The sequence below is a fragment of the Perissodus microlepis genome, chromosome 15, assembly GCF_051167445.1.
Source record: "Perissodus microlepis isolate ML-2025 ecotype Zambia chromosome 15, ASM5116744v1, whole genome shotgun sequence".
Classification (NCBI taxonomy): Eukaryota; Metazoa; Chordata; class Actinopteri; order Cichliformes; family Cichlidae; genus Perissodus; species Perissodus microlepis.
The window spans coordinates 12,131,548-12,150,956 of NC_140475.1; the positions used below are offsets into that span (position 1 = coordinate 12,131,548).

The 19,409-nt window shown below is 45.2% G+C and overlaps 2 protein-coding genes across 2 annotated transcripts in view; one reads left to right on the forward strand and one right to left on the reverse strand.

Moving 5' to 3' along the window:
- LOC146371816 (uncharacterized) overlaps positions 1-19,409 on the reverse strand; it is a 31,308-nt gene that overhangs the window by 10,400 nt on the left and 1,499 nt on the right. The window contains exons 5-12 of the mRNA XM_084953366.1: positions 11,750-11,967; positions 11,419-11,659; positions 11,179-11,261; positions 10,952-11,078; positions 3,109-3,326; positions 2,778-3,018; positions 2,538-2,620; positions 2,311-2,437 (exon numbers count right to left, since the gene is read on the reverse strand). Coding sequence (XP_084809492.1) covers positions 2,311-2,437; positions 2,538-2,620; positions 2,778-3,018; positions 3,109-3,326; positions 10,952-11,078; positions 11,179-11,261; positions 11,419-11,659; positions 11,750-11,967 — 1,338 coding nt within the window. The remainder of the gene's footprint in view (positions 1-2,310; positions 2,438-2,537; positions 2,621-2,777; positions 3,019-3,108; positions 3,327-10,951; positions 11,079-11,178; positions 11,262-11,418; positions 11,660-11,749; positions 11,968-19,409) is intronic.
- On the forward strand, positions 12,657-18,970 carry LOC146371817 (uncharacterized). The gene has a single exon (XM_084952696.1). The coding sequence runs from the start codon at positions 16,234-16,236 to the stop codon at positions 17,653-17,655; it is 1,422 nt and encodes a 473-aa protein (XP_084808822.1). The 5' UTR covers positions 12,657-16,233; the 3' UTR covers positions 17,656-18,970.

Here is a 19,409-nt window from a genome sequence, read left to right on the forward strand (position 1 = left end):
GGTGTGGAGGGGCATGAAGACCATCACTGGATTCAGGCCAACCAACAGCAGGGGAGCTGAGGGAGGTGAGAATAGAGCTAACGAGTTGAATCTGTTTTTCAATAAATTCGACACCACAGTGTCTGCTCACACCCCCACAACCTCACCTGTAGTCAGCCTGGAATCCAGAGCCACACCACTGTGCCAGCCTCTCTCTTCACATGGCGCTGTTGCCTCCTGTGAGATTCCTGACACCCCTCCCCCACCCATCACCTTCACTCAATACCAGGTTGAGATGCAAATGAGGAGAGGCAAGTCTGCTGGAGCAGACGGAGTGAGTCCCCTCGTCCTCAAGACCTGTGCCCCCCCAGCTGTGTGGAGTCTTTCATAAACTGTTTATGCTGAGTCTGAGTCTGCAGAGGGTCCCAGTGATGTGGAAGACATCATGCCTCGTCCCTGTACCAAAGACGCCACGTCCCAGTGGCCCTCAGGATTACAGGCCCGTGGCACTGACCTCCCACATCATGAAGACCCTGGAAAGGCTCATCCTGGACCAGCTGCGACCCATAGTAAGACCACATCTGGATCCCCTTCAGTTCGCTTATCAGCCTCGTCTCGGAACTGAGGACGCCATCATCTACCTGCTCAATCGTGTCTACACCCATCTGGACCAGCCGGCGAGCACTGTGAGGGTCATGTTTTTTGACTTTTCTAGTGCTTTCAATACCATCAGGCCGACCCTCCTGGGTGATAAGTTAGCAGCGATGCAGGTGGATGCTTCTCTGGTGTCCTGGATTGTTGATTACCTGACAGGAAGACCACAATATGTACGTCTCCCACAGTGGGTGTCTGACAAGGTAATCAGCAACACAGGGGCACCACAGGGGACTGTCCTCTCCCCTTTCCTCTTCACCCTCTACACCACAGACTTCAGCCACTGCACAGAGACCTGCCATCTTCAGAAGTTTTCTGATGACTCTGCGGTGGTTGGATGCATCAGCAGGGATGATGAGACAGAGTAGCGGGCTGTGGTCGACTCCTTTGTCACGTGGTGTGAGCAGAATCATCTGCAGCTCAACGTGGCAAAGACCAAGGAACTGATCGTGGACTTCAGGAAGACCAGGAAACACTTGACCCCTGTTTCAATCCAGGGGGTCAGTGTTGACATTGTGGAGGACTATAAATACCTTGGAGTACACATTGACAATAAACTGGACTGGGCTAAAAACACCACAGCACTTTACAGGAAGGGCCAGAGTCGTCTCTATTTTTTGAGGCGACTGAGGTCCTTCAACATCTGCCAGAAAATGCTCAGGATTTTCTATGAGTCTGTTGTGGCCAGTGCGATCCTCTATGCTGTTGCCTGCTGGGGGAGCAGGCTGAGGGTAGCAGATGCCAACAGACTTAATAAACTAATCCGTAAGGCCAGTAATGTTGTGGGGATGGAGCTGGACTCCCTCAAGGTGGTGTCGGAGAGGCGGATGCTGTCCAAGATAAAGACAATGTTGGATAACACCTCCCACCCACTCCATGACATGCTGGTCAGTCACAGGAGCACGTTCAGTGAGAGACTGAGATTACCGAAAAGCACCACTGAACGACACAGGAAATCTTTCCTGCCTGTGGCCATCTCCCTGTACAACGCATCTACTTAACACACTGGTTACTGCTACAACTACACGTTTCTTTTCCAGCTATTTATTAATGAGTGACTTATGTATATGTATATATATATATATATATATATATATATATATAGTAATATTCTTAGTTAGCGTATTGTCTGTCTTGTCTTAATGTTGGTTTATAATGGAGCACTGTAACAAAAAAATAATTTCCCCCAGGGATCAATAAAGTATTCTGATTCTGATTCTGATTCTGAACAACAAATTGGCCCAGTTCAGGATCTACCGGAGAGTGAGCAAGCGTGAGAAAGTTAGAAAAAGCACCAAAAGGCACCGTATGAATGTGTGTGAGAATGGGTGAATGTGGGTGGTGGTAAAAAGTGCTTAGAGTGCTCATTTAACTAGAATTTACAAAATTAACTTCACGTTTTATTCAATGACCTAAAACTAGCACTAGGACTAGAGTCCATAAAGTCATGGGAAAGTAGTTACTGAGGGAGCTGAGGGCCAGTTTGCCGTGGAAGGCACTAAAACTAGAGCAGTTGCCCCCTGCAGGCTGTTAGAAAGAATGCAAGGTTTGAAGTATTTCTGCACAGGCTTCCCTCTTCCAGATGTGGACACGCGGTCCATCTTTTATACCATCTAAAATAATCAGATAGCTCAAGCACCATATCATGTAAATTTTAAAAATAAATTCAATTCCAACCTTTAAGTTGAGCATTTTGCCGAGCAGAGTGTTCAGCTCCTCAGAGTACCGGTACAGGATCCTTCTGAATTTGCCCTCTCTGATCTTTCCTGCCAGCTCTTTTTGGTTGTAAGCAGTAAAAGGAGGCCTGGAGAGGAAAAAGAAAAATGCAGGAAAAACTGCACGATCTGCTGCCTAACAGTTTGCAGTGGGAAAATCAGCTAAAGCGGAACAGCTGGACAACTTACGATAAGGCACAGAGTTCGTAGAGCAGACATCCCAGAGACCAAATATCGGACTTCTCGTTGTATGACATCCGGTTTATTTGTTCCTGACAGAAAAAAAAGAGATTATTATATTTGTCCCCATTCTTTTTATCATGAAGTAAAACAAAGATTAACAAACAAGAATAAAATCAAAAGTTCAGGCAAGGAAAGTTGTAAGCTCAGATTAAACGCTTCAAACTCCAGCAGCATGAAGCCACTCACTGGAGACATGTAGTACAGCGTCCCGACAAACGTCTTTGCAAAGCTGGTGTCATGGTTCAGAATCCTCGCCAGGCCAAAGTCGCCCAGTTTGACATTCTGCTTGATGTCGAGGAAGACGTTGGCTGGTTTCAGGTCCCGATGAAGGACTCTGGCCCTGCCGTCACTCCACCTGTGACACTCCTTCAGGGCCAACGTGAGCTGGGCCATGACTCGCAGGATGAACTGCTCCTCCAAATAGCGCCTGTCAAGGTAAAAAACACATGCATACACCGATGAAGGGAAAGGACACACCAGCATGCAACCGTCAGTATCATTTAGCATTCAACCCCACCTCTCCATGATGCAGCGGCTGATGAGACTGGACAGGTCGCCGCCTTCGCAGTACTCCATGACAATGTACAGAGTGGTGGTTGTCCGGTCTATGATGTGGTCGTAGTACCTCACTATGTTTGGGTGCTTGAGCTCCCTCAGCAGGTTCACCTCTGACACCAGCAGCTGCTTCTCACGCTCCGCCATGGTGCCATAATTCAGCTCCTTCCACACCAGGATCTACGATACAAACCGGCTTTGAATTAACCAGAATTACAGAGGTAAAATTCAAAGAATCGTGGTTATCTGAATCAGAGATCAGAGAATGTCTTTCCATTAAGACCAGTGTCGTAAGAAGACAGAAGACAAGTGGAAGCTATGGAAAAGTAAAGCTAACTCGGGCAACTTGTCTTTATTCTAGAACATGGTAATGTGGGGGGGCTGGTTGACCTTTTGACCTTTACCTTTTCATTAATATCTTTAAAACAGGCAGCACAAACGAAAATTTTAGCAGCACAAACCAGCACAAACGTAGCACAGTTGATTGACACCAATTTTGTTTGATTTGGGTAATGTGGGGGGGCTGGTTGACCTCTGATGACCTCTAGAAATTTTTATTAATATCTTTAAAATGATAGTAGCACAAACGAAAATTTTAGCAGCACAAACCAGCACAAACATAGCACAACTGATTGACACCAATTTTGTTTGATTCCATTAATATGGGGGGGCTGGTTGACCTTTACATTTTCATTAATATCTTTAAAACAGAAGCAGCACAAACGAAAATTTTAACAGCATTTATATACACACACACACACATATATACACACACACACACATACATATATATATATATATATATATATATATATATATATATATATACATATACATATATATACATATTAATCATGCAAAGAAGGGAACAGCTCGATAAGATATCCATAACAAAGGATCGAGTAACTTTTTTTTAAGGTTATGTGGAATCATTGGAAAACCTAAATGAGGTCTGAAGCAGTCTGAAAGATCAAATTAAAAACATGCATCTGTGTAAATGTTTGCCATCTCTGAAGTTGGGGGAGAATCATCTTCGAGGACACAACAAGGTCGCCGACTGTTAGTGCCCAAGACTGCATATGTTAAAAGCTGGTAGTCGTCTTATTGTCACTGGTCATTTGATTTGACCAGCAGCACCTCCTGAAGAGTCGCCATCTGAGAGCGGCAACACGAGCGACCTCTCACTCTGCTCTCACTCGCATATGTCCTACAGACAGTCTGCTCTGACCGACTGGCCCTGACGGAGAAGAGGGAGGGGGGAAAAAAGGTGGTAGTGGCAACTCAAATTGCTATCCACATGTTTTTGTTTGTTTGTTTTTTACATAAACAAATAATAATAATAATTGTGGTACTGCACGAGGAAGGAATTATATCATATATATAAGGAAGGTCCTCATATCACATGTGTGAGGACAGGGAGACAGTGATCAGTAGAAACTAGTAGAAAATAGGGATATTGTTTTGAACTGCCGTGCGATGCTTCTCAAGTCTCTTGCAGATTAAAACCAGGTGATTGGGTCCTTATACGAGTACTCCAGAGAAAGAATTGGAACTCACCTCGGTGGGAAGGTCCATACCAAGTACTCCTAACGACGCCAACAGCTTGCAAAATCGCTGAGAGGCCCTCTTGGATCCACCAGAGCCATTGCAAAAAAGTGGAAGTGAGTGACAGCACAACCTAAAGACACCACCACCCCGACTCTTTGGTGATCTACAGGTGAAGGGAGGGCTGGTTGGGTATATCCCGCCTTCTACTTCTCGCCTGTAGTCTACTCACCAGAGCAAATCGGTGTGTCTGGTCATCATGAAGATTATTCTGTTTACCACCTTGGCCCTGCTGCTTACAGCATGGACCCTGATGCACTTAAAGGATCAAGAAGCCAACTTGCATAGAAGGGCATGGACATATGACAACTCACACCTGACTGAAGTGACACAGGACTACATCCATCCCTGGATGAACAACGCCTGGTATAGATAATATATAATCGCACAGAAGGCAAAGATTGTTATATATGCTCACACATGCCTGCTACAACACAGCATGCTACATTATATGGCAGACCTACTCAAGTGACATGCGCAGCAAGCTTTGCCAGTCTAGGTTATCAATATTCAGGAATTGTCCTAAACCACAGCGACCCCCTGACTATTGGACTATAGTTTTGGGCTGTTTTTAAATGCATCGACCAGCATCAACAAAGAGCAAAATCAGGAAATTGATGCCATAAGAATAACTGTTATGCAACACCGAGTTGCCCTGGACATGATCTTGGCAGAAAAGGGCGGACTGTGTGTTTTGTTTAATATAACTTGTTGTACATATATTCCAGACAATGTGCATTCTGATAATATGACAAATGCTCTACAATTACTTAGAAACGTTCAACAGGCACAGGTAACCGATTTGGCAAATTCACAAAGTAATTGGTGGGATTGGTTTATGAGCGGCTCATGGAGAACATTGATGTTTAAGGTTTGGATGTTTATTGGCCAAATACTTATCATGTTTTGTATCTTTACTACATGCATTATCCCCTGTGTAAGAGGAATGATATCCTAATCTCTTGTTGCATATGTCACTGTGCCAGACGAGGAAGAAGGAGAAGACGATGAGTATGAAACTAATGTGATGAATGATTATGTTTGAATGATACACATTTTATGACGACCAGACCGAAAGCACTCACAATGTAGGGTCTGTGTCTGAAACACATTGATGTATCTGTTTAAATTCGCTACAACAGGAGGGAATGATGAAAGATTTTTAGTTTTGTATTATGTTTAGTTGTAGCTTCATTTAAAGGAAGGAGAGCTTGTGAGTTGGAACCACCACAGGAAAAGAGAGTGAAACCATATGTCCAGAAGAATGCGGTGACATACGATACTACCTCCTGTGTTAACAGACAAGTTAACGGTCTCTCTCTCTCTCTCTCCTTTTATGGACATGTTTTGAGATCTATACATACCAAGCTATCTCCTGTTTCAACAGACAAGCTAAAGGTCTCTCCTTTTAAGGAAATATTATCAGTTCCATACATACCACTCCTACTGCTGTGGAAACTTGCTTGAAGTATAAATAAAGAGTGTGCTAAGAGCCCTGGGCGGTTTTCCTCTGTGTCACATCTGTTCTGCACACGTTGGTGCAGAGCAGATCGGACCGTGATGGGGGATCGCCCATGTATATGTACATGTAAAAAGATATCTGAGTGTAAGTTTCTTTGCCTTCTAACAATTTTCTCCTCACACGGTGTAAAGAGCATTGTCTTTAATCAATGCAGGAAAAAATAAGAGCAAATCATTAGCAGACAAGAAAGACGTTTTTTCAAGCTGACGGAATCATAACTGGACAATGTTTTTTTACTTCAGCATTAAAGCTGAGTGTCAAAAATCACTCCGAGGTTTCGAGAGAACTGCTTGACATTTTTGGTCACTGAGCTATCCTTTCTGTGGACAAGAGTCAGATTTATAGTCACTGAATTTTAGAAACTTATGAGATACTCAGCATTTGATATCACTTATAGGAATTTTTTTATTATTTGTTTTTTGGAAAATGTGTTTGTGGCATGATGTGTTTTTTGTATTTATTTATTTCTTTTTAGATATTTTAGTCTACTTCACTTTGTCAAACAGGTTGTATTTATGTGATTTCTTGATTCAGCAGGTCTGCCAGTAATCAGGACTGGGTGTAGCAAGTGAAACTGAATTCAGGTTTCTTTTTTTTGACTTTTTATTTGTTTAGGAACATTTATTTTTTATGCTTCTTCAGTCTGTTCTCCGCGGCCGAGGTGGACGCCGTCTCCGCGGGTTTGTGGAGAGGAACATCAGAATCGGCTGATCTCCTTTGGAGTCGCGACTGTGCCTTCCTCTGCTCCTCAGCAACCGCCTTGCTCAGCAGGCTGCTCTGGAGAATAGATTCTACAGAAGGTCTCAAATAGTCCTGCCAAGAGAAGGGGCCCATAAATGAAACATAAATAGTGTCCTTGGACAAGATCCTGAACATTGTCTAACAGTGCGCATGCGCCAACCAGCGTGCAGCCTGTTACAGTCGCTCCTGCTTTTTCTCTTAGTTTAGCTCTTTTTTTCTTACGTATTCTTTTTTTTTCTGACTTGTATTTTCATCCGTTTATTATCTTTTACTCAATCATGTGGATTGAGAGAGTTTTTGTTCTTCTGGTGGCCGTGGAACTGTTACTTTTATCAAGGAACGGGACCGCGGCACATCTCCTACACTCACGGACTGTTTACTCCAGAGATCAGCTGATCGCCCTGATGCCGGCCGGCCGGCTCGCTGGCCAGGCCCGCAGAAGTACCAGCTGAAATTTGGAGGAAAACACATCGGGGATGCAGAGGTCAAGGACAGAAGAGAAGAAAGAAGGAGACGGTGAGACAGCGGAGGCTCGAAGCGAGGAGGAGGTATAAACAGTGTCTGCCGTCTATCGTGATGGGAAATGTGCGATCGTTAGCGAATAAAATCGACGAGCTCTCAGCACTGGTACGGAGTAAGAGGGAATACCCAGAGTGTAGCCTGATGTGTTTCACCGAATCATGGATGCACCAGGACATTCCCGATGAGAATGCTTCCGTGGAAGGCTTCCACACTGTTCGGGCGGACAGGGACAGCATCGCTAGCGGTAAGCGGAAAGGAGGTGGGCTTGCTGTTTTAGTTAACAACCGGTGGTGTAACCCTGCCAACATAACAATCAAAGAAAGGATTTGTTGCCCGGACATTGAACTGTGTGCTGTTGGACTCAGGCCGTATTATTTACCCAGGAAATTCTCTCGCGTCATCTTGGTGGCTGTTTATGTTCCTCCCTCTGCTAACCCCACAGCTGCATGTGACACTATCCACTCTGCCATAGCCCGGTTACAGACTCAGCACCCGAGTGCCTTTATTGTGATCTCGGGTGACTTCAACCATGTATCACTGGACAATACACTAACAACATTCAGACAATATGTGGACTGTCCCACCAGGGGAGAAAAAATTCTAGACCTACTGTATGCTAAGGTCAAGGATGCATACAGCTCCTCCTCCCTCCCCCCACTTGGTAGGTCAGATCATAACCTGATTCATCTCACCCCCCGCTATGTGCCAATTGTGAGGAGGGAACCTGTGACCACCAGGACTGTTAGGAGGTGGTCAGAGGAGGCCTTAGCGGAACTACAGGGCTGTTTCGAGGTGACCAACTGGGGAAACACTCTGTGAGCCTCACGCCGAGGACATCAATGGGCTTACTGAGTGTATCACAGACTACATAACTTTCTGCACCGACTCCATTGTTCCAGCTCAGACTGTTCATTGTTACCCAAATAACAAGCCGTGGGTGACTAAGGACATCAAAGCCCTCCTCAACAACAAGAAGAGGGCTTTCAGAGGGGGCAATAAAGAGGAGGTGAGGAAGGTCCAGGTGTTACTAAAGGACAAGATCAGAGAGGCTAAGGACAATTACAGGAGGAAGCTGGAGTGGAAACTCCAGCAGAACAGCATGAGAGAGGTGTGGAGGGGCATGAAGACCATCACTGGATTCAGGCCAACCAACAGCAGGGGAGCTGAGGGAGGTGAGAATAGAGCTAACGAGTTGAATCTGTTTTTCAATAAATTCGACACCACAGTGTCTGCTCACACCCCCACAACCTCACCTGTAGTCAGCCTGGAATCCAGAGCCACACCACTGTGCCAGCCTCTCTCTTCACATGGCGCTGTTGCCTCCTGTGAGATTCCTGACACCCCTCCCCCACCCATCACCTTCACTCAATACCAGGTTGAGATGCAAATGAGGAGAGGCAAGTCTGCTGGAGCAGACGGAGTGAGTCCCCTCGTCCTCAAGACCTGTGCCCCCCCAGCTGTGTGGAGTCTTTCATAAACTGTTTATGCTGAGTCTGAGTCTGCAGAGGGTCCCAGTGATGTGGAAGACATCATGCCTCGTCCCTGTACCAAAGACGCCACGTCCCAGTGGCCCTCAGGATTACAGGCCCGTGGCACTGACCTCCCACATCATGAAGACCCTGGAAAGGCTCATCCTGGACCAGCTGCGACCCATAGTAAGACCACATCTGGATCCCCTTCAGTTCGCTTATCAGCCTCGTCTCGGAACTGAGGACGCCATCATCTACCTGCTCAATCGTGTCTACACCCATCTGGACCAGCCGGCGAGCACTGTGAGGGTCATGTTTTTTGACTTTTCTAGTGCTTTCAATACCATCAGGCCGACCCTCCTGGGTGATAAGTTAGCAGCGATGCAGGTGGATGCTTCTCTGGTGTCCTGGATTGTTGATTACCTGACAGGAAGACCACAATATGTACGTCTCCCACAGTGGGTGTCTGACAAGGTAATCAGCAACACAGGGGCACCACAGGGGACTGTCCTCTCCCCTTTCCTCTTCACCCTCTACACCACAGACTTCAGCCACTGCACAGAGACCTGCCATCTTCAGAAGTTTTCTGATGACTCTGCGGTGGTTGGATGCATCAGCAGGGATGATGAGACAGAGTAGCGGGCTGTGGTCGACTCCTTTGTCACGTGGTGTGAGCAGAATCATCTGCAGCTCAACGTGGCAAAGACCAAGGAACTGATCGTGGACTTCAGGAAGACCAGGAAACACTTGACCCCTGTTTCAATCCAGGGGGTCAGTGTTGACATTGTGGAGGACTATAAATACCTTGGAGTACACATTGACAATAAACTGGACTGGGCTAAAAACACCACAGCACTTTACAGGAAGGGCCAGAGTCGTCTCTATTTTTTGAGGCGACTGAGGTCCTTCAACATCTGCCAGAAAATGCTCAGGATTTTCTATGAGTCTGTTGTGGCCAGTGCGATCCTCTATGCTGTTGCCTGCTGGGGGAGCAGGCTGAGGGTAGCAGATGCCAACAGACTTAATAAACTAATCCGTAAGGCCAGTAATGTTGTGGGGATGGAGCTGGACTCCCTCAAGGTGGTGTCGGAGAGGCGGATGCTGTCCAAGATAAAGACAATGTTGGATAACACCTCCCACCCACTCCATGACATGCTGGTCAGTCACAGGAGCACGTTCAGTGAGAGACTGAGATTACCGAAAAGCACCACTGAACGACACAGGAAATCTTTCCTGCCTGTGGCCATCTCCCTGTACAACGCATCTACTTAACACACTGGTTACTGCTACAACTACACGTTTCTTTTCCAGCTATTTATTAATGAGTGACTTATGTATATGTATATATATATATATATATATATATATATATAGTAATATTCTTAGTTAGCGTATTGTCTGTCTTGTCTTAATGTTGGTTTATAATGGAGCACTGTAACAAAAAAATAATTTCCCCCAGGGATCAATAAAGTATTCTGATTCTGATTCTGATTCTGAACAACAAATTGGCCCAGTTCAGGATCTACCGGAGAGTGAGCAAGCGTGAGAAAGTTAGAAAAAGCACCAAAAGGCACCGTATGAATGTGTGTGAGAATGGGTGAATGTGGGTGGTGGTAAAAAGTGCTTAGAGTGCTCATTTAACTAGAATTTACAAAATTAACTTCACGTTTTATTCAATGACCTAAAACTAGCACTAGGACTAGAGTCCATAAAGTCATGGGAAAGTAGTTACTGAGGGAGCTGAGGGCCAGTTTGCCGTGGAAGGCACTAAAACTAGAGCAGTTGCCCCCTGCAGGCTGTTAGAAAGAATGCAAGGTTTGAAGTATTTCTGCACAGGCTTCCCTCTTCCAGATGTGGACACGCGGTCCATCTTTTATACCATCTAAAATAATCAGATAGCTCAAGCACCATATCATGTAAATTTTAAAAATAAATTCAATTCCAACCTTTAAGTTGAGCATTTTGCCGAGCAGAGTGTTCAGCTCCTCAGAGTACCGGTACAGGATCCTTCTGAATTTGCCCTCTCTGATCTTTCCTGCCAGCTCTTTTTGGTTGTAAGCAGTAAAAGGAGGCCTGGAGAGGAAAAAGAAAAATGCAGGAAAAACTGCACGATCTGCTGCCTAACAGTTTGCAGTGGGAAAATCAGCTAAAGCGGAACAGCTGGACAACTTACGATAAGGCACAGAGTTCGTAGAGCAGACATCCCAGAGACCAAATATCGGACTTCTCGTTGTATGACATCCGGTTTATTTGTTCCTGACAGAAAAAAAAGAGATTATTATATTTGTCCCCATTCTTTTTATCATGAAGTAAAACAAAGATTAACAAACAAGAATAAAATCAAAAGTTCAGGCAAGGAAAGTTGTAAGCTCAGATTAAACGCTTCAAACTCCAGCAGCATGAAGCCACTCACTGGAGACATGTAGTACAGCGTCCCGACAAACGTCTTTGCAAAGCTGGTGTCATGGTTCAGAATCCTCGCCAGGCCAAAGTCGCCCAGTTTGACATTCTGCTTGATGTCGAGGAAGACGTTGGCTGGTTTCAGGTCCCGATGAAGGACTCTGGCCCTGCCGTCACTCCACCTGTGACACTCCTTCAGGGCCAACGTGAGCTGGGCCATGACTCGCAGGATGAACTGCTCCTCCAAATAGCGCCTGTCAAGGTAAAAAACACATGCATACACCGATGAAGGGAAAGGACACACCAGCATGCAACCGTCAGTATCATTTAGCATTCAACCCCACCTCTCCATGATGCAGCGGCTGATGAGACTGGACAGGTCGCCGCCTTCGCAGTACTCCATGACAATGTACAGAGTGGTGGTTGTCCGGTCTATGATGTGGTCGTAGTACCTCACTATGTTTGGGTGCTTGAGCTCCCTCAGCAGGTTCACCTCTGACACCAGCAGCTGCTTCTCACGCTCCGCCATGGTGCCATAATTCAGCTCCTTCCACACCAGGATCTACGATACAAACCGGCTTTGAATTAACCAGAATTACAGAGGTAAAATTCAAAGAATCGTGGTTATCTGAATCAGAGATCAGAGAATGTCTTTCCATTAAGACCAGTGTCGTAAGAAGACAGAAGACAAGTGGAAGCTATGGAAAAGTAAAGCTAACTCGGGCAACTTGTCTTTATTCTAGAACATGGTAATGTGGGGGGGCTGGTTGACCTTTTGACCTTTACCTTTTCATTAATATCTTTAAAACAGGCAGCACAAACGAAAATTTTAGCAGCACAAACCAGCACAAACGTAGCACAGTTGATTGACACCAATTTTGTTTGATTTGGGTAATGTGGGGGGGCTGGTTGACCTCTGATGACCTCTAGAAATTTTTATTAATATCTTTAAAATAATAGTAGCACAAACGAAAATTTTAGCAGCACAAACCAGCACAAACATAGCACAACTGATTGACACCAATTTTGTTTGATTCCATTAATATGGGGGGGCTGGTTGACCTTTACATTTTCATTAATATCTTTAAAACAGAAGCAGCACAAACGAAAATTTTAACAGCATTTATATATATATATATATACATATATATATACACACACACACATATATACACACACACACACATATATATATATATATATATATATATATATATACATATATATACATATTAATCATGCAAAGAAGGGAACAGCTCGATAAGATATCCATAACAAAGGATCGAGTAACTTTTTTTTAAGGTTATGTGGAATCATTGGAAAACCTAAATGAGGTCTGAAGCAGTCTGAAAGATCAAATTAAAAACATGCATCTGTGTAAATGTTTGCCATCTCTGAAGTTGGGGGAGAATCATCTTCGAGGACACAACAAGGTCGCCGACTGTTAGTGCCCAAGACTGCATATGTTAAAAGCTGGTAGTCGTCTTATTGTCACTGGTCATTTGATTTGACCAGCAGCACCTCCTGAAGAGTCGCCATCTGAGAGCGGCAACACGAGCGACCTCTCACTCTGCTCTCACTCGCATGTGTCCTACAGACAGTCTGCTCTGACCGACTGGCCCTGACGGAGAAGAGGGAGGGGGGAAAAAAGGTGGTAGTGGCAACTCAAATTGCTATCCACATGTTTTTGTTTGTTTGTTTTTTACATAAACAAATAATAATAATAATTGTGGTACTGCACGAGGAAGGAATTATATCATATATATAAGGAAGGTCCTCATATCACATGTGTGAGGACAGGGAGACAGTGATCAGTAGAAACTAGTAGAAAATAGGGATATTGTTTTGAACTGCCGTGCGATGCTTCTCAAGTCTCTTGCAGATTAAAACCAGGTGATTGGGTCCTTATACGAGTACTCCAGAGAAAGAATTGGAACTCACCTCGGTGGGAAGGTCCATACCAAGTACTCCTAACGACGCCAACAGCTTGCAAAATCGCTGAGAGGCCCTCTTGGATCCACCAGAGCCATTGCAAAAAAGTGGAAGTGAGTGACAGCACAACCTAAAGACACCACCACCCCGACTCTTTGGTGATCTACAGGTGAAGGGAGGGCTGGTTGGGTATATCCCGCCTTCTACTTCTCGCCTGTAGTCTACTCACCAGAGCAAATCGGTGTGTCTGGTCATCATGAAGATTATTCTGTTTACCACCTTGGCCCTGCTGCTTACAGCATGGACCCTGATGCACTTAAAGGATCAAGAAGCCAACTTGCATAGAAGGGCATGGACATATGACAACTCACACCTGACTGAAGTGACACAGGACTACATCCATCCCTGGATGAACAACGCCTGGTATAGATAATATATAATCGCACAGAAGGCAAAGATTGTTATATATGCTCACACATGCCTGCTACAACACAGCATGCTACATTATATGGCAGACCTACTCAAGTGACATGCGCAGCAAGCTTTGCCAGTCTAGGTTATCAATATTCAGGAATTGTCCTAAACCACAGCGACCCCCTGACTATTGGACTATAGTTTTGGGCTGTTTTTAAATGCATCGACCAGCATCAACAAAGAGCAAAATCAGGAAATTGATGCCATAAGAATAACTGTTATGCAACACCGAGTTGCCCTGGACATGATCTTGGCAGAAAAGGGCGGACTGTGTGTTTTGTTTAATATAACTTGTTGTACATATATTCCAGACAATGTGCATTCTGATAATATGACAAATGCTCTACAATTACTTAGAAACGTTCAACAGGCACAGGTAACCGATTTGGCAAATTCACAAAGTAATTGGTGGGATTGGTTTATGAGCGGCTCATGGAGAACATTGATGTTTAAGGTTTGGATGTTTATTGGCCTAATACTTATCATGTTTTGTATCTTTACTACATGCATTATCCCCTGTGTAAGAGGAATGATATCCTAATCTCTTGTTGCATATGTCACTGTGCCAGACGAGGAAGAAGGAGAAGACGATGAGTATGAAACTAATGTGATGAATGATTATGTTTGAATGATACACATTTTATGACGACCAGACCGAAAGCACTCACAATGTAGGGTCTGTGTCTGAAACACATTGATGTATCTGTTTAAATTCGCTACAACAGGAGGGAATGATGAAAGATTTTTAGTTTTGTATTATGTTTAGTTGTAGCTTCATTTAAAGGAAGGAGAGCTTGTGAGTTGGAACCACCACAGGAAAAGAGAGTGAAACCATATGTCCAGAAGAATGCGGTGACATACGATACTACCTCCTGTGTTAACAGACAAGTTAACGGTCTCTCTCTCTCTCTCTCCTTTTATGGACATGTTTTGAGATCTATACATACCAAGCTATCTCCTGTTTCAACAGACAAGCTAAAGGTCTCTCCTTTTAAGGAAATATTATCAGTTCCATACATGCCACTCCTACTGCTGTGGAAACTTGCTTGAAGTATAAATAAAGAGTGTGCTAAGAGCCCTGGGCGGTTTTCCTCTGTGTCACATCTGTTCTGCACACGTTGGTGCAGAGCAGATCGGACCGTGATGGGGGATCGCCCATGTATATGTACATGTAAAAAGATATCTGAGTGTAAGTTTCTTTGCCTTCTAACAATTTTCTCCTCACACGGTGTAAAGAGCATTGTCTTTAATCAATGCAGGAAAAAATAAGAGCAAATCATTAGCAGACAAGAAAGACGTTTTTTCAAGCTGACGGAATCATAACTGGACAATGTTTTTTTACTTCAGCATTAAAGCTGAGTGTCAAAAATCACTCCGAGGTTTCGAGAGAACTGCTTGACATTTTTGGTCACTGAGCTATCCTTTCTGTGGACAAGAGTCAGATTTATAGTCACTGAATTTTAGAAACTTATGAGATACTCAGCATTTGATATCACTTATAGGAATTTTTTTATTATTTGTTTTTTGGAAAATGTGTTTGTGGCATGATGTGTTTTTTGTATTTATTTATTTCTTTTTAGATATTTTAGTCTACTTCACTTTGTCAAACAGGTTGTATTTATGTGATTTCTTGATTCAGCAGGTCTGCCAGTAATCAGGACTGGGTGTAGCAAGTGAAACTGAATTCAGGTTTCTTTTTTTTGACTTTTTATTTGTTTAGGAACATTTATTTTTTATGCTTCTTCAGTCTGTTCTCCGCGGCCGAGGTGGACGCCGTCTCCGCGGGTTTGTGGAGAGGAACATCAGAATCGGCTGATCTCCTTTGGAGTCGCGACTGTGCCTTCCTCTGCTCCTCAGCAACCGCCTTGCTCAGCAGGCTGCTCTGGAGAATAGATTCTACAGAAGGTCTCAAATAGTCCTGCCAAGAGAAGGGGCCCATAAATGAAACATAAATAGTGTCCTTGGACAAGATCCTGAACATTGTCTAACAGTGCGCATGCGCCAACCAGCGTGCAGCCTGTTACAGTCGCTCCTGCTTTTTCTCTTAGTTTAGCTCTTTTTTTCTTACGTATTCTTTTTTTTTCTGACTTGTATTTTCATCCGTTTATTATCTTTTACTCAATCATGTGGATTGAGAGAGTTTTTGTTCTTCTGGTGGCCGTGGAACTGTTACTTTTATCAAGGAACGGGACCGCGGCACATCTCCTACACTCACGGACTGTTTACTCCAGAGATCATCTGATCGCCCTGATGCCGGCCGGCCGGCTCGCTGGCCAGGCCCGCAGAAGTACCAGCTGAAATTTGGAGGAAAACACATCGGGGATGCAGAGGTCAAGGACAGAAGAGAAGAAAGAAGGAGACGGTGAGACAGCGGAGGCTCGAAGCGAGGAGGAGGTATAAACAGTGTCTGCCGTCTATCGTGATGGGAAATGTGCGATCGTTAGCGAATAATATCGACGAGCTCTCAGCACTGGTACGGAGTAAGAGGGAATACCCAGAGTGTAGCCTGATGTGTTTCACCGAATCATGGATGCACCAGGACATTCCCGATGAGAATGCTTCCGTGGAAGGCTTCCACACTGTTCGGGCGGACAGGGACAGCATCGCTAGCGGTAAGCGGAAAGGAGGTGGGCTTGCTGTTTTAGTTAACAACCGGTGGTGTAACCCTGCCAACATAACAATCAAAGAAAGGATTTGTTGCCCGGACATTGAACTGTGTGCTGTTGGACTCAGGCCGTATTATTTACCCAGGAAATTCTCTCGCGTCATCTTGGTGGCTGTTTATGTTCCTCCCTCTGCTAACCCCACAGCTGCATGTGACACTATCCACTCTGCCATAGCCCGGTTACAGACTCAGCACCCGAGTGCCTTTATTGTGATCTCGGGTGACTTCAACCATGTATCACTGGACAATACACTAACAACATTCAGACAATATGTGGACTGTCCTACCAGGGGAGAAAAAATTCTAGACCTACTGTATGCTAATGTCAAGGATGCATACAGCTCCTCCTCCCTCCCCCCACTTGGTAGGTCAGATCATAACCTGATTCACCTCACCCCCCGCTATGTGCCAATTGTGAGGAGGGAACCTGTGACCACCAGGACTGTTAGGAGGTGGTCAGAGGAGGCCTTAGCGGAACTACAGGGCTGTTTCGAGGTGACCAATTGGGAAACACTCTGTGAGCCTCACGCCGAGGACATCAATGGGCTTACTGAGTGTATCACAGACTACATAACTTTCTGCACCGACTCCATTGTTCCAGCTCGGACTGTTCATTGTTACCCAAATAACAAGCCGTGGGTGACTAAGGACATCAAAGCCCTCCTCAACAACAAGAAGAGGGCTTTCAGAGGGGGCAATAAAGAGGAGGTGAGGAAGGTCCAGGTGTTACTAAAGGACAAGATCAGAGAGGCTAAGGACAATTACAGGAGGAAGCTGGAGTGGAAACTCCAGCAGAACAGCATGAGAGAGGTGTGGAGGGGCATGAAGACCATCACTGGATTCAGGCCAACCAACAGCAGGGGAGCTGAGGGAGGTGAGAATAGAGCTAACGAGTTGAATCTGTTTTTCAATAAATTCGACACCACAGTGTCTGCTCACACCCCCACAACCTCACCTGTAGTCAGCCTGGAATCCAGAGCCACACCACTGTGCCAGCCTCTCTCTTCACATGGCGCTGTTGCCTCCTGTGAGATTCCTGACACCCCTCCCCCACCCATCACCTTCACTCAATACCAGGTTGAGATGCAAATGAGGAGAGGCAAGTCTGCTGGAGCAGACGGAGTGAGTCCCCTCGTCCTCAAGACCTGTGCCCCCCCAGCTGTGTGGAGTCTTTCATAAACTGTTTATGCTGAGTCTGAGTCTGCAGAGGGTCCCAGTGATGTGGAAGACATCATGCCTCGTCCCTGTACCAAAGACGCCACGTCCCAGTGGCCCTCAGGATTACAGGCCCGTGGCACTGACCTCCCACATCATGAAGACCCTGGAAAGGCTCATCCTGGACCAGCTGCGACCCATAGTAAGACCACATCTGGATCCCCTTCAGTTCGCTTATCAGCCTCGTCTCGGAACTGAGGACGCCATCATCTACCTGCTCAATCGTGTCTACACCCATCTGGACCAGCCGGCGAGCACTGTGAGGGTCATGTTTTTTGACTTTTCTAGTGCTTTCAATACCATCAGGCCGACCCTCCTGGGTGATAAGTTAGCAGCGATGCAGGTGGATGCTTCTCTGGTGTCCTGGATTGTTGATTACCTGACAGGAAGACCACAATATGTACGTCTCCCACAGTGGGTGTCTGACAAGGTAATCAGCAACACAGGGGCACCACAGGGGACTGTCCTCTCCCCTTTCCTCTTCACCCTCTACACCACAGACTTCAGCCACTGCACAGAGACCTGCCATCTTCAGAAGTTTTCTGATGACTCTGCGGTGGTTGGATGCATCAGCAGGGATGATGAGACAGAGTAGCGGGCTGTGGTCGACTCCTTTGTCACGTGGTGTGAGCAGAATCATCTGCAGCTCAACGTGGCAAAGACCAAGGAACTGATCGTGGACTTCAGGAAGACCAGGAAACACTTGACCCCTGTTTCAATCCAGGGGGTCAGTGTTGACATTGTGGAGGACTATAAATACCTTGGAGTACACATTGACAATAAACTGGACTGGGCTAAAAACACCACAGCACTTTACAGGAAGGGCCAGAGTCGTCTCTATTTTTTGAGGCGACTGAGGTCCTTCAACATCTGCCAGAAAATGCTCAGGATTTTCTATGAGTCTGTTGTGGCCAGTGCGATCCTCTATGCTGTTGCCTGCTGGGGGAGCAGGCTGAGGGTAGCAGATGCCAACAGACTTAATAAACTAATCCGTAAGGCCAGTAATGTTGTGGGGATGGAGCTGGACTCCCTCAAGGTGGTGTCGGAGAGGCGGATGCTGTCCAAGATAAAGACAATGTTGGATAACACCTCCCACCCACTCCATGACATGCTGGTCAGTCACAGGAGCACGTTCAGTGAGAGACTGAGATTACCGAAAAGCACCACTGAACGACACAGGAAATCTTTCCTGCCTGTGGCCATCTCCCTGTACAACGCATCTACTTAACACACTGGTTACTGCTACAACTACACGTTTCTTTTCCAGCTATTTATTAATGAGTGACTTATGTATATGTATATATATATATATATATATATATATATATAGTAATATTCTTAGTTAGCGTATTGTCTGTCTTGTCTTAATGTTGGTTTATAATGGAGCACTGTAACAAAAAAATAATTTCCCCCAGGGATCAATAAAGTATTCTGATTCTGATTCTGATTCTGAACAACAAATTGGCCCAGTTCAGGATCTACCGGAGAGTGAGCAAGCGTGAGAAAGTTAGAAAAAGCACCAAAAGGCACCGTATGAATGTGTGTGAGAATGGGTGAATGTGGGTGGTGGTAAAAAGTGCTTAGAGTGCTCATTTAACTAGAATTTACAAAATTAACTTCACGTTTTATTCAATGACCTAAAACTAGCACTAGGACTAGAGTCCATAAAGTCATGGGAAAGTAGTTACTGAGGGAGCTGAGGGCCAGTTTGCCGTGGA

What these genes read in the sequence shown, in the direction of transcription:
- LOC146371817 (XM_084952696.1), top strand. Translation starts at nt 16,234, where the DNA reads ATGGGAAATGTGCGATCGTTAGCGAATAATATCGACGAGCTCTCAGCA.